The sequence below is a fragment of the Puma concolor genome, chromosome D3, assembly GCF_028749965.1.
Source record: "Puma concolor isolate L17-30 chromosome D3, mPumCon1.1.hap2, whole genome shotgun sequence".
NCBI lineage: Eukaryota > Metazoa > Chordata > Mammalia > Carnivora > Felidae > Puma > Puma concolor.
Genome location: NC_141678.1, coordinates 22,611,913 through 22,626,319, shown reverse-complemented (window position 1 = coordinate 22,626,319; position 14,407 = coordinate 22,611,913). Strand labels below are relative to the sequence as shown.

At 52.2% G+C, this 14,407-nt stretch overlaps 1 protein-coding gene across 2 annotated transcripts; it reads left to right on the top strand.

Annotated features, from left to right (window-relative positions):
• Positions 1 to 423: 423 nt before the first annotated feature.
• On the top strand, positions 424 to 3,807 carry MTFP1 (mitochondrial fission process 1). 2 transcript variants are annotated; one of them, XM_086682067.1, is made up of 4 exons: positions 424 to 714; positions 1,462 to 1,589; positions 1,892 to 2,124; positions 3,151 to 3,807. In XM_086682067.1, the coding sequence occupies exons 1-4, from the start codon at positions 648 to 650 to the stop codon at positions 3,263 to 3,265; spliced, it is 543 nt and encodes a 180-aa protein (XP_086538193.1). In that variant the 5' UTR covers positions 424 to 647; the 3' UTR covers positions 3,266 to 3,807. The 2 variants fall into 2 exon arrangements, with proteins under 2 accessions (XP_086538193.1, XP_025789373.1); XM_025933588.2 differs by having other exon boundaries at positions 458 to 714; positions 3,193 to 3,807.
• Positions 3,808 to 14,407: the final 10,600 nt, after the last annotated feature.

The window sequence follows — 14,407 nt, the reverse complement described above, 5'->3', positions numbered from 1 at the left end:
TGGAGCCACACGGCCTGGATTCAAATGCCAGCTTCACCACTTAGCTGTATGACCTGGAAAGTGACCCATCTTTTTTGTGCCTCTATTTCCTCATCTGTAAAATGGGGGTCCCAGGTTGGTGGGAGGCTTTAAGAAAGTAATCTGTCTAGAGTCTTTAGTCAATGGTCTGATCAGTAAACTTAACAAATGGTTACCTAAAAATAATCCTTGCAACTGTCCGAGGAGTGAACATTGTGTTCCGCATTTAATACATTAATACATTAATAAAATGAGGCTTAGCGAAGTACAGCCTATTGCCTGAGGTCACACAGCTATGAAGTGTAATTAGGAAGTGTAGCTTCCCGCATTTGAACCCCCTTCTCTTAGGCTCCAAAACTACAGTCAGTCAGTCGTGGGAAAAGACTGCGCCAACCGCTCAAACCCAGAAAAAACGTGAAGAAAATTAATCTGTAAAGCCCAAGCCTGGGAGAGGGGCTTCAGTGCGCGGGGTAATTTGCAGACGCTCCCTGCTGGCGGGGACAGCGCGACCTGTCCTTCAGTCCCGGACCTTCAGCCGGTCCTGCCGCGGCAGATTGGAGCGGTAGTGGAAGCTGAAGTGGTATCGGCGCAGGACCGGCTGCAGTGGCTGGTGCGGAGGTGGAAGCGCCATGTCCGAGCCGCCCCCGCGGGGTGCTGAGCGCGACATTTTCCGAGACACGTGGGTGCGGTACCTAGGTGAGAGGGGGCCGGGGGTGCGCGAGGGGCTCGGCGACCCCTCACCATGTGGCTGGAGAGGTAGGGGTCGCCAGACGCTGGTCAGGGGCCTGGAGAAGGTGGAAGGATCTTAGTTCTTATTCTGCCCGGGCCAGAGACTGGGCTCAGAGAGGGCTAGGGACTTGCCCAGAGTCACACAGCTCAGGTCGGCCCACCCCTGCCCTCGGGGTCTGTCGGTACAGATCAGTCTCCCAGGTGTAAGCTCCAGACGGGCTAGGAGGAACGGGGGGGGGGGGGGGGGGGTACTGGCTGTAGAGTCAGATTATGGGGCCTCATACCGATTCAGTTTGACTCTTGGTTTTCTCAGCATAAAGGAATGAACGCAGCGTCTCTCTCATGGGGTGGTAGTTGTAAGGGTAGAAAGAGATAAGGCACAGGAAAGGCCTGGCACATGGTGAGTACCTCATCAGGGAACTTGCTCTTAGTCTCTCCATTAGTGCTCATGCTTCTAGAACCCAGACTGGGAAGGCAAGTGAGTGATGACAATGGTGACTGTACTCAGCGCTCCCACAATGGCCCTAGAATGGAGGTGGGTTTCATGGATGCCTCTTTATAGACTGGGAATCCAAAGCTCGGAGAAGTAAAATCACTTACCTAAGGTCACCACCCAGCTCCTCCTTAGCAGGCTGGGAATTAGGACTAGTGCCCCCTTGTGGAGCAAACCATACCCACTCCTACCCCTGGAATTAAACGTCTCCTCTCCAACAGGCTATGCCAATGAGGTGGGAGAGGCATTCCGCTCCCTGGTGCCAGCGGCTGTGGTGTGGTTGAGCTATGGTGTATCCAGCTCCTACGTGCTGGCGGATGCCATTGACAAGGGCAAGAAGGCAGGAGATGTGAGTGTTAGCCTGCCTCTCAACCCCCGACCCTAGTCCACTCCCTTGTGATTTAGTCCCCAGCCTTGCATGTGGTAAAATCCCTTGTGGGACAGTCCAACCCCTACAACCTTGCCTGGTGCAGTCCATACCCCCATCCTGTTTGTAGGGTGCTACATCCTGCCCCCAGCCCTGAATTGGTACAGTCCAGAACCCGACACCCCCAACCAGCCACTTCCCTCCCCTGGTCCAACCTCATGCCCCTTGTCCACAGCGTTTCCCACCTCTGCCCTGCTGGATGAAGTATCTCTTGTCCCTACCAGGTACGAAGCCCTGAAGCAGGCCGCAGCACCAGGGTGACTGTGGCTGTGGTGGACACTTTCGTGTGGCAGGCTCTGGCTTCTGTGGCCATCCCAGGCTTCACTATCAACCGTGTGTGTGCTGCCTCTCTCTACATCCTGGGCACTGCCACCCGCTGGCCTCTGTCCATCCGCAAGTGGACTACCACTGCACTGGGGCTTCTGGTCATCCCTGTTATCATCCACCCCATTGACAGGTGAGTGCCCCTTCCAGCCTCAGGGATCATCCACTCTACAGGTGGAGATAAGCTCTGAGAGACATGGTGTCCCCACTTTGCACACAACGGTAGCAGCAGAGGCAGGGCTGGCACTCAGGACTCCTCAGGTAGAAAGGACAGTCTGTGTCCTCGTCATATGATCCTGGCAGGTACTTTGGCAGTAAACATAAGGAGGATGCCTTGAGGGTATGGGACACAGGACCAGTAAGTTCTAGAAAGAAAACCTAGTGTTACAAAACAACCGGAGGCAGGCAGGAACAGGTGCGCATTGGAGGGGATGGGTTTGGGGAGATTTTGGTGACAGGAGCCCACCTGAAACTGGGCTAAGTAAAATAAGAATTAATTGCTTCATGAAATTGAAAAGTCCAGAGTTATGCTGCTTTCAGGCATGGCTGGATCTAGGCACCCAAATGATGTCATTAGGGGTCTTGGTCTCCCCATCCTGCTGTCCGTCTTCTGACACCACCCCCTATTGGCTTCACTCATATTCTCCACAGGGGAGCAGAGATGGCTTCCAGCAGTTCCCAGCTTCCATCCTACCAGCTTAGCAAGACCCATAGCAAGCTTCTTATAGTTGAGAAGGAAGGAAGGAAGGAAGGAAGGAAGGAAGGAAGGAAGGAAGGAAGGAAGGAAGGAGGGAGGGAGGGAGGGAGGGAGGGAGGGAGGGAGGAAGGCAGGAAGGAAGGAAGGAAAAAATCCCAAGGAAGGCTGTCATTGGTCTATTCTGGACTGAGTGCCTAGTCCTGAGCCAATTTCCCTTTTCTGATTGGCCAGGCGTGGGTCATGTGCCTGCTCATAGAACCAAAGATGGGCCAACCTAGATCAACATAGAGTGGGAGGAGCAGTCTTTTTCCGAGGGAACATAGCTGACCCAAAGGCCCAAGGGTGAGCCTTTTAACCTCTCTGTGCCTCAGTTTCCCCAACTGAATAGAGAAATGGCACTGTGTCCTGCATCTAGGAATCCCTTCGCTGGCCCTGACCTCGTGCCTCCCATTCCCCCACTAGCACCCATTGGTCACCTGCTCATCACTGTCCACTGTCCCACAGATCAGTGGACTTCCTCCTGGACTCCAGCCTGCGCAAGCTCTACCCTTCAGTGGAGAAGCCCAGCTCCTCCTGATCCCGCCCTGGTACCTGGTCTGTGAGTTGGCCTACTCCCTGCTCTGGTCCAACTTCCTCCTCTTGCCAGGGGTGTGGATGCCTGGCTTTCTGGGGTCTGAGGCCCTGGCGTCTGAGTATATTTGAGCCCAATGGAAAGTGAGAGACAAAGGCCTCAAGGAGCAGCAGCTGCAGTAACTCACAGAAAGGGGACACCTGAACCCTATTTGCTTCCATGGAATCCGTGATACTGAGTGGGAGTGGACCTGTCTTTTGACAAGGAAGTAACATCCTCCCATGGAGGATAAGCAGACTGAGGCCCAGACAGGGCCAGGAATACAGCCAAGATCACTTGGCAAGCTGGGGACCCAGGAGTCCCAGTGGCTTGGCCCTATGGCAGTATGGCTGGACGGAGGAGCAGCAGACACACGGAGAAATGTAGCAGTGCAGTGGCGGGCACCCTCAGGACTGATTCTCCGGCCAGCCCATCCCTGGTGCAGGAGCTGCTCGGACCTGCCTGGAAGACAGGACAGCCCCCGGCCCAATAAATCCTCAAAAAGTTGAGTTCTCTTCTCCTTTCCTCTTGGGGATGAGCAGGGGTGTGGTGGTGGGGAGCAAGCCTGGGGGCCCTCAGAGGTGGAGGCCAACTTTGGCTATGCATTGCTTGCAATAGCCAGCACTGGGCCTGTCTGTACCTCCCCACCCACCAGTGCTCCCCTGCAGATGCCTGGGATCCCACCCTTGGTGCTGTCAGCCTCCTTTGGGCATTGACCTCTTTGCAAGCCTAAAGCACCAATACTTCTGGAAGGGGAGCCTGTTGGGCAGGAACCACCTGAACCTGAAGGTGCCTGAGGTGAAGACAGCCCCCATATGAGTATCACAGAAGACTCAGGAATCTTGGAGAAAAAAGAGTGACCCGGTAGTAGGGCACAGGGGCTGTCCCTGGGAGCACTGTAGGAAGGGAGACATTCCTCCTTGATTCTGGGCCAGCCCCTTTTTTGGCTGTTAACAACTCGGAGGGGTAGAGAGGTGGGGAATGGGGTTTTGGATGTGGAGCAGAAACAGGCCTAGGTCTCTGTCACTCAGCACTGCTCCAAGCCACAAATCGGTTCCAGCTGAGACCCTGGCCATGCCCCTTGCAGCCCAGGTACAGACTGGGGGGGCTAACCCCACCCCAGAGAGACCCCCTGCACCTGGATGGGGACTTATAGGAGCCAAGGGACTGGGCAGGACAGCTAGTGAGACAAGATGGGGGCTCCAGTTGTGGCTCATGCTCTGGGGGTGTCTGCAGCTGCAGGGTGAGTCTGATGTCTGGGGGTCTCTGACGGTGAGCCTTTCTCTGCTGCCCTTCTCATCCCACAGCAGCTGGGTTCCTTTCTCAGGCCCTCCCTGACCTCTGCTCAGTCTCCTGCTGCTCCCTCCGGCTCCCTTAAATGCTCTGAGCCCCTGCAATTCTCCAGCCCTTTCTCTGCCCCCTTCTATGCCCCTCTCCAGTCCTGCATCGCCCTGTACCCCCCACCAGGTTCACACCAGCATCCCTATGACATCTGGGTTCTACCACCAGTTCCCTGCTCAGTTAGTCTCTAACCTTCCACCCTCTGAGTTCCCCCTAAAACTGGGAGGTGCTGGCCAGAGTCAGACCTCTGTGTTTTGGGGCACAGCTCTTGGACCTGCCCCAGCCTTGTGTTCTTCCCTATCACCTGCCTCCTAGCCTCTCTTATCCCACCCCACACTCTTCCTCAGCCGGAAATACTTTTCCTCTTAGTCAACCTTGAACATTCTTCATAACCAGCCCCGATGCCCCTTCTGTATTGCCCCTCAGCTCTTTCTGAGAGTGTGCACCTGTTGTGTGGTTACCTGCCCCTGGTCACCCCATCAAAGAGCCTTGGCAGGTTGGAGTCTCTTGGTTTTGTAGGTAGGGGTTAGGGGTAGGCTCTGAGGCACTCATAGCAGTGGGGGGATGGGCCTATGGAAGGTACTGTCGTGCTTCTGAAGACCTTTGAGGAAGCTGACCCTGGCCCTTCCAAACTATGAGACCCACTCAAGTTATCTGTTGATCAGGAGAATCAAAGAGGGATCTGGCCTCTGGAGAGCCCCCTTCGCCCCCTTCTATGTGTGATCTTGGGCAAATCCCTTCCCTCTCTGAGCCTCAATTTCCCCAAGTATAAAATGAGGGCATTAAGCTTGGTCTGCCACTTTTGAGCTTCTGGTCTCATCTTTATTAAACAGATGCCTAGAGACTCATTCAACTCCATTCATACAGTCTTGGTAAGTGCCTTACTGAGAGAAGGCTCTTAGTCACTGACATCATGGTGTAAACATGTTCTGTTCTTGCTTTGAGATAAATAGCTTCATTTTCTCTCAACTTTCAGCACCAGTGGGCAGATACTAGGTCAGAAGGTTAGAGGTGTGTAGAGGTTGGGTGGGTGGATGGCTTAAAGCCTTCTGGTGGGATATCTTTATCTTCCAGCCTCTGGCAAGGCCACTGAGGAGGCTTCCCACCAGATGACATGGTCCTTTTAGTTGAGTTAGGCTTCTGACTCCAGAGAGCCCAGAGGTGAGCGAGGGAGTCCCTTTCCAGAGTTTGGGCCCTTTTCAGGGTCCCCTTCACAGTGGAAGACACTGGGGCCCCAGGTTCGGGGACCCTTGGCAATCCCAGTAGAACCTGGTTCTGGCTTCTTCCTTCCCCCTTCCCCCACTTGGCCCTCATTCATGGCCTGCCAGAGTAAAGCCCAAAATCACAGACAAGTTAGCTTTAAGCTCGCTCACCCCATCCCTGTGGAAGCCACTCACCCCTCTGAGCCTCCTCACCCTGAAGAAGGGTAACTGCCACCCACTATATATTAATAAATGCTATCCTTTGTTGCCTGGCAGCTTCCATTTTTCTGTGATGACCTCATTTGATTCTCCTAAGAATCCTATGCAGTAGACGTGGTAAATGACCAGCCCCATTTTAGAGATGAGGAAACTGAGGCTTGAGGTCACATAGGCACCACTTAGCCCAGTACACCCGTTCTCTCCAAGTCAACAACACAGTCTGGGGGGTGGAAGCTGTTGCCCAGCCCCTTTCCAGCCCTTGCTGGTGTACTTACGGCTTCTCCAGGCCCTGATCAACCTCTGCCTCTTACACCAGGGAGTCTCCCCAGCTTGCTGATGCTGTTGCTGATGCAGATGTCAGGGACTCTGCTCATGGTGGTGTTGATGTCTATCCTAGGCATGGGCTTCTGCATCTTCACCCACTGCCGCTGGCTCAGGGCACAGAGCCTTGCAGACATGTCCAGCTGCAGGCCTAAGCAGCAGGGTCTAAGGAGCCCTCAACCCCTACCGAAGTTTTCCAATAAAGAGATGTTCACCAATGACTCTATTACTTATGATTTTCCTGAGGCAGTTTGGGGAAATAAGGCCCCCCAAAGCAGGAGCTAGTGTTGGGTCTTCTATGAGGCGATGCCCCTGGGAATAAGCAGACCTTGTGCCTGCCAAATGTGAACCTGGGCAGGAGTGGTGGGGTGGTGGGCAAACCTGTGGCTTGCCCGGGGACACTGAGACTAGGGTGCTTCTCCTTGTCTCCTCTAATATTTGCCCAGCAGCCCCCTAGGCAGAGGTTGGGCCTCTCCTGGATGCCTGAGACCCGGGCCCATCTGGAGGCTTACTTTGCACATCCTCTTGCTGTGGGCCAATGAGTGGTGTGCTAGTGCTGTTCATAGGGGCCAGAGCTGATATTGTTACCTTTTTACGAATCATTTTATTTTATTTTATTTTTTCAACGTTTATTTATTTTTGGGACAGAGAGAGACAGAGCATGAACGGGGGAGGGGCAGAGAGAGAGGGAGACACAGAATCGGAAACAGGCTCCAGGCTCTGAGCCATCAGCCCAGAGCCTGACGCGGGGCTCGAACTCATGGACCGCGAGATCGTGACCTGGCTGAAGTCGGACGCTTAACCGACTGCGCCACCCAGGCGCCCCGATTTACGAATCATTTTAAACAGAGCCATTATTAAAAATTAAATGAGGGGGAGAGGCTGGTGCAAGATGCCTGCAGTGTGTCAGAGCGTCAAGGGCCTGGTTGCTGTAATAACCGGAAGAGTCTCCGGCCCGGGTCTAGCCACGGCAGAGTGGCAAGGGGCCACTGCTGTGCTTCTGGACCCGCCCAGTTCCAATGGGGAGGCCCAAGCCAAGAAATTAGGGAAGAGCTGGAAAAAAAAATTAAATAAGGTGAAAAAAAGGATATAAACTTAGATTTAAATGCATTATATTGGGGCACATGAGTGGCTCAGCTGGTTAAGTATCTGACTTTGGCTGAGGTCAGGATCTCATGGTTCATGAGTTCGAGCCCTGCTTCGGGTGAGCACAAACCCCTCATCGGGTGAGCTTGAACCCTGCTCAGATGAACATGAGCCCCGCTTCTCTCTCTCTCTCTCTCTCTCTCTCTCTCTCTCTCTCTCTCTCTGCCCTTGATTACTTGTGCCCTTGATTTTCTCCCCCCAAATAAATAAATAAATAAATGTGATATATTGGGGCACCTGGTTGGCTCAGTGCAGCTCTTGATCTTGCGGTCATGGATTCAAGCCCCATGTAGGGTGTAGAGATTACTTAAATAAGTAAAACTTGACAAAAATGTGTTACATTAAAAACAAAGGTACTGAAAAGTTACCATCACGAAGAAAAATTTGTAGCTATGTGTGGTAATGGATGTTCACTAGACGATTGTAATCATTTTGCAATATATCCAAACTGCAAATCATCTACACCCAAAACTAATATAATGTCAATTATATCTCAAAAAACCACACACACACACACACACACACACACACACACACACACTCAACCAAAAAAGAACAGGTAGTAACACTCAAAACATGTTGCTTCTTGGTGATTTTACTAGACTTTATTATTATCTACGCTCTTGAGGTTATTTATATTTCTTCTTATCTGTTTGGTGGCTATACTCTATTAGAGTATTAGCATGTTGCTTCTACAACTCTGTGTTCAGTAACTTCTCTTGGGTAGCTTGCAATAGGTCACAATGGGACTATTAAAATTTTTTTTAATGTTTATTTTGGAGAGAGAGCACGAACAGGAGAGGAGACAGAATCTGAAGCCGTCTTCAGGCTCTGAACTATCAGTACAGAGCCTGCTGCAGGGCTCAAACTCACAAACCATGAGATCATGACCTGAGCTGAAGTTGGACGCTTAACTGACTGAGCCACCCAGGTGCTCCTTGATGGCACTGTTTATACCACGAAGATCAACAAATCAGGGTCCTCTTGCCTGGGGAGCCAGTAAATTAAACATTTACCAGCACACTACTGCTCTGGCCTTCCTGCCAACCCAGGAGGTGGGTCACAGCACCACCATCCCCCTGTATAGACCCACATCTAGGATCAGAGAGGGCAAGTGACCTGGCAGAGGCCTCACAGCCTGTAAGGTCATAGGTAAGACTCATCCCTGGTCTGCTCCTTCTCCCAAAAAAGCCAGGTGGGGAGAAGGAAAGGTGGCCTCGGCTGCAACCCTTGCCCCTCTGGAGCCTTCACTCCAGCTTTCCTCCGGCTGCTACCCCAGCACCTGATGCTCTGGCTCAGGCCCTTCTCGCTCTTCCCTGGGTGTTCCCATTCACTCATATAGTTTCTGCCCCAATCCTCTGCCACCACATGTCCTATCTGTCCCCTCCAGTCTTGGATGAGGGCAGCAGCCTCTGGCTTATCTCCCCCTCGCCGCCCCCCCCCCCCCCGCCCCTGGCTTTTCTATCTAGCCAACATTCTTTTTTTTATTTAATTTTTTTTTCAACATTTATTTATTTTTGGGACAGAGAGAGACAGAGCATGAACGGGGGAGGGGCAGAGAGAGAGGGAGACACAGAATTGGAAACAGGCTCCAGGCTCTGAGCCATCAGCCCAGAGCCTGACGCGGGGCTCGAACTCCCGGACCGCGAGATCGTGACCTGGCTGAAGTCGGATGCTTAACCGACTGCGCCACCCAGGCGCCCCTAGCCAACATTCTTAAAATGTTCAGAACAGAGTCCAGACTCCTTGTGGGGACTCTTACTTAGATCCCTACATGGTATGGATGACCCCACCCTTGCCCCTTCCCCTAAATCTTCATTTCAGCCATTCTGTCCTTTTTGGTTTCTTAGATCTGACGTTTGTCTTGACTGGGCTTTCTCATACAGTGTTCCCTCCTACTGGACACTCCCTTCCAACCTTTACCCCACCTCACACTGTAGGCCCACCCTCCCTCCCCTGACTACAGCCTACTCAATTCCTTCCCCCTCAAAGTACCCTCTGACCCCCTAGTGCTGGCTTGGTAGCTTCCTCTGGGCTCCCTCCAGCCTGATACTTCCTCCATTGCCTGAAAGGAGGGGCAGGCCCCTTTTGGGATTCACGGGCAGGGAGGTTTGTCTTTTCCCAATGCCCCCCAGGCCTTTGTCCGAGAGCATTCTGGGAATTGGGTCTCCCCGGTGGCCACTTCATGCAATGCTCAGCATCACCGCAAAGAGGCAGCACCACCAAACATGCTTTGCTGGCTGTTTCAAACTGCCTCCAGGGTTTTTGAGAACAGCATGTTAGTGAACCCCTGGGGGCCTGCACCAAGTCCTGTGCTAAGCACTTCCTGCCATGTGGTTCATTTACTCTTTACAACCACATCATAGTTAGGTCTGTGTTTCTTGGAGTTGGAGTCACTAGCCTAAGCTCACACAGTCTGTCCCCCACCCCTACCTGCCCTCCCATGTAACTCAACATTCTCTCCAGTTCTTCTAACTTCCCTCTCTCCCTCCTCCCGTAACCTCTCTCCCCCCAGCCCAATTCTGATTCTGTTCCCATTGTCTTCCAACTCATGGTTCTCTACACAGCAAGGGCAGAGCTGATTCACAGGCTGTGTGACCATGGGCAAGTTACCTAACCTCTCTGAGCCTCGGTTTCCTCACCATACAATCTTCTATAATGAGCTCCTAAAACTGCTGCCAGGATTACAGGAGAAATGGCTCACAAAGCATTCAGCCAGAGCAGGGCTCACAGAGAGAGCTCCACAAACACTGGCCATTATTAGTGTGTCAAGAGACCTCTACTTCAAGGGCAATTGATTGAATCATTCCATCTGATGACTAATCCAGATATAAATTATGCCAGTTATATGCTTCAAGGATTTCACTCCCTAAGAATTTATTCAGAGGAAATAATTGGATGATTGTCCAAAGATGTGCAGCTGAAGGTGATCGTCGTGGTCTTATCTGTACGAACTAAGATCTTGGGAACTCCTTAAATGCCCAATGCATAAAGGAACATTCTTCTGAGCTGATCGTGCTGGTGGCTGAATCTCCCCAAGGGCCTTCTGTTCTATACCTCGAATGACTCCAGGCAGCCTCCACGATCCAGTCCGAGCACCTCAGCGTGGCATTCAGAGCCTTGAGGCCTTGACAGCCTCGTCTCTCATCACGACTCACCCCTGCACCTGCATTCCTGCCTCTGCTGACTCCTCACCGTTCCCTGGATGTGCCCTGTGCGTTAGCCTCTGCGCCTTCACCCAGGCTGTGCCCTCTCCACTTCCGTGTTCTTCTGTTGCCAGCCCCAGCTCTGATGGTACCTGCCCCATGAACGCTTCTCGACTTTTTCTCCAGACAGCATCATCTTGCTGTGCAGCCCCCTCCATCATCATGCCCCCCCTCCCCTTGGACAAGAGTTATGAAAGACTGAGAGCAAACATGGATGGAGCACTTACTGTGTGCCAGGCACTGTACTAAGCACTGTGTTATACAACCTCCACCAGAGCCAGTGCAGTAGGTTCTCATCCTACAGATGAGAACATGAAGCCCACTGTGCGGTAAGCCTTCCATCAGCATTAACTCTTACAGACCTCACTAAATCCTCATGAGTAAGGAGGATGTTGGTATCTTTTCTAAAATCAGGAGGCACTGCAGGCAGATGGGGGAGTGTGGAAGTATTTGGCCTGTGCCCAGCTCAGCCATGCCCTAGGCTCACCTGTGGGCTCCAGAGGAGGCTTGTTCCCTCCCCAGCCTCCTCTGGACCATTTTAAGGGGGCTTGTAGAGGGGGGGCAGCAGTGTTTCTTTTCATTATCACCGCCCCCAGGGGCCTTCTGCAGGTTGCTCTGGTCTTGCTGCAGCTGGGTAAGTTCTGGGCAATGGGGATCCCTTGGGACCTGGAGTGCTGGGTGGGGGTCCTTCCCCCCCCTCCCTGAGCTGAGCCTCCCCCTATCAGCAGTGCACATGGTGAGCCCCTTTGAGGATAACTTGAAGAGCAGCAGGAGCAGACTTGGCATCCTGGGGATACCTGGAGGAGGGGACTTCTTTCCTGATGGCCTGTGAGTGGCTGTGCTGGTTGCCTTTCAACACTTGGCCTCACCTCCTAACGCCTCCAGCCCCTGGAGTTCCTTGCTGCTTCCCCCACTGAGAGCTAATGACACTAGAACCCTGGGTCACCCATTCTTCTTCCCTGACCTTCACCCTGCTTCTTGGGAGTCTTTCAGCCTTGTCCTAGGCTGAGCAGGATCCTCCTGGAGTCCAGGCAGTCCTGCTTCTTGAGGCTCGGGGTCCCCAGCCAGGCAAACTTGGGCGGCAGAGGCCCCCCCCCAGTTATGCACCCCTGGCTTCTAAGGCAGAGCTTGTCATGCAGTAAACACCTAGCAAACGCTAAACAGATGCCTTACATTCGTATCTTAAAAAAAACAAATGAACACCCAAAAAGCCTAAAACTCCTTTCTGGTCTTTGGTCTGCCATTGCCCTCTGGGATGAGATAATCCTTCCTCAGACAGGGTGGCAAGGTGGTCAGGAGCCCAAATGGTGAAAAGAATTAATTGGGGCTATGCAGGGGTGAGTGTGCTTTTACACCATTGCTCACACAGACGAGAAGAAATAGGGAAAGGTAAACTCAGGTTTCATTTTTTTTTAATTTTTGAAAAAAAAATTTATTTTTGAAAGAGAGAGAGAGAGAGCACAAGTGGGGGAGGGGTAGAGAGAAGGAGACACAGAATCTGAAGCAGGCTCCAGGCTCTAGGTTCCAAGCTGTCAGCACAGAGCCCGGATGCAGGGCTCAAATCCACAAACCAAGAGATCACGACCTGAGCTGAAGTCGGACGCTTAACCAACTGAGCCACCCAGGCACCCCAAACTCAGGTTTTATTTTAATGCTGTTTGGTATCCTTAGAGTCTTGCCATATGAGAACTCCAACCTTTAAATATTTCTGGAAGAGGGGCACCTGGGTGGCTCAGATGGTTAAGTGTCTGACTCTTGATTTTGGACCAGGTCATGATCTCACAGTTTAGGAGTTCGAGCCCTACATTGGGCTCTGTGCTGACAGCTAGGAGCCTGCTTGGAATTCTCTCTCTCTCTCTCTCTCTCTCTCTCTCTCTCTCTCTCTCTCTCCCTCTCTCTCTGCCCCTTTCATGATCACACATTCTCTCTCTCTCACTCAAAGTAAATAAACATTTAAAAAAATATTTCTGGGGCACCTGGGTGGCTCAGTCAGTTGAACATCCAACTTCAGCTCAGGTCATGATTTCACAATTCATGAGTTCAAGCCCCACGTTGGGCTCTGTGCTGACAGCTCAGAGCCTGGAGCCTGCTTTGGATTCTGTGTCTCCCTCTCTCTCTGCCCCTCCCCTGCTCTCTCTCTCTCTGTCTCTCCCTCTATCAAAAGCAAATAAACTATAAGAAAAGAAAAAATTTTGAATTAAATATATTTCTGGAAGAGACCTTGCTTGGGAGTTTGAATCTGAGTTCTGCAGCTGAGAAGCTGCATGTAACACCCATGGGCAGATGGCAGCAGGACTTCCTGCCTCAGTGTCCACATCTGAAAAATAGAAGTGGTTGTGCAGTTCACAAAGTATGTGTGAAATTGCCCCAAATGGCAGCTATGATGATACTCAGTGCTGGTCAAGCTCATTTGAGCAGCTTCTCTTTGGCCTTCCCACCCCATTACCTCCCCTGGGGTAACTTGCCCAGGGCTTGCCCTTCAGTCTGGCTGTGGGGACCCACCAAACGCCCTTGACCTGTGGTGCCTCTTTCTCTGCAACCACTCAGCCTAGGCCACTCCTTGGGCAGGAGGTGAACAGTTCTGTTGCAGGTGGCCTGTCATTGACCCGGCATGGCCCTCTGAAGAACCCCTTCCAGGAGCCTTCACCCTGTATCACAAAGCCCCAGCAGGTGACTCTCCAGGTACTGCATGGTGAGTCTTGGGCTGTTGTGTATATGCGTGGGGGGGGGGGGATGGAGTGTGGACCCCCGAGGATTGCCTAAGGGGGAGGTCAGAGTGTGGTCTACCTATACCATCTTGTGTCTGGCCTCAGTCTTCTGCCCTTGGTGGAACAGGTGCGCACCTATTTGGTAGATGAGACTGGGGTAGAGAACTGAGGTTCAACCGTCTCTCTGAGCCTCCATCATCCTACCTGTAAAATGGGTCTAGCAAACACTTCTAGGACCATTCAGGAATAAATGGAATTATGGTTGTGACCTAACAGGCATGCAGTATATACTTGTTAGGAGGTGGCCATGACGACTTACCAGGAATAACCCTCTTCCCTCTCTTCCCCCAGATGCCTTGCCACCTCCCCATGTAGAAGGCTCATGGCTGACTCTTGAAGCCTACATCCAGCTTGTGTCAAACTAGGCCATGAAATTCTACGTGGATGAGTGTGTGGGCTCTCAGAGCCATTACCTGAACCACTCCCAGAGAATATACACCCTTGTCTTCAACTGAGGGTCTAAGAGGCTACAGAGGGAGTAAGAGGGAGAGCAGGGGCTTATCCCTACCCTGATGTCTTGCTGAGCTGGGCCATTGGTGTGATAATGTAGAGGGGTCTATCTTGTTGTACTTGGTCATTGGTGACCAGCCTTTTTTTGTGTCTGATCTGAACTTGTCTGGGTCTGAACCTGCCACCTGGGCTGTGAGTTTGGCAAAGGATGGGCTGTCCTTGCCAGCCAGGATGCAAGCTGTTGAGTGACTATAGAGGCCTTAGGGTCTTGTCACTTGTGGCTGATTTTGTAACATCTGCCGTTTGCTCAGGCTAAACACAACTGTCCTTGAACTCTGGTAATGGGGTGGACATTCTTTAATGAGGCTTTAAGGAGCAAGAAGGTCCCATAGTATGAGCTTCTCTGTGGATTCACAGGAAACTTGTTCCAGCCAGTCTCTGAGTTGAAGATCCCTG

Coding starts and splice junctions, on each gene's coding strand:
- MTFP1 (XM_086682067.1), top strand. CDS start 648: ATGTCCGAGCCGCCCCCGCGGGGTGCTGAGCGCGACATTTTCCGAGAC. Junction 715..1,461: donor CACGTGGGTGCGGTACCTAG/GTGAGAGGGGGC, acceptor CCTCTCCAACAG/GCTATGCCAATGAGGTGGGA. Junction 1,590..1,891: donor AGGGCAAGAAGGCAGGAGAT/GTGAGTGTTAGC, acceptor TGTCCCTACCAG/GTACGAAGCCCTGAAGCAGG.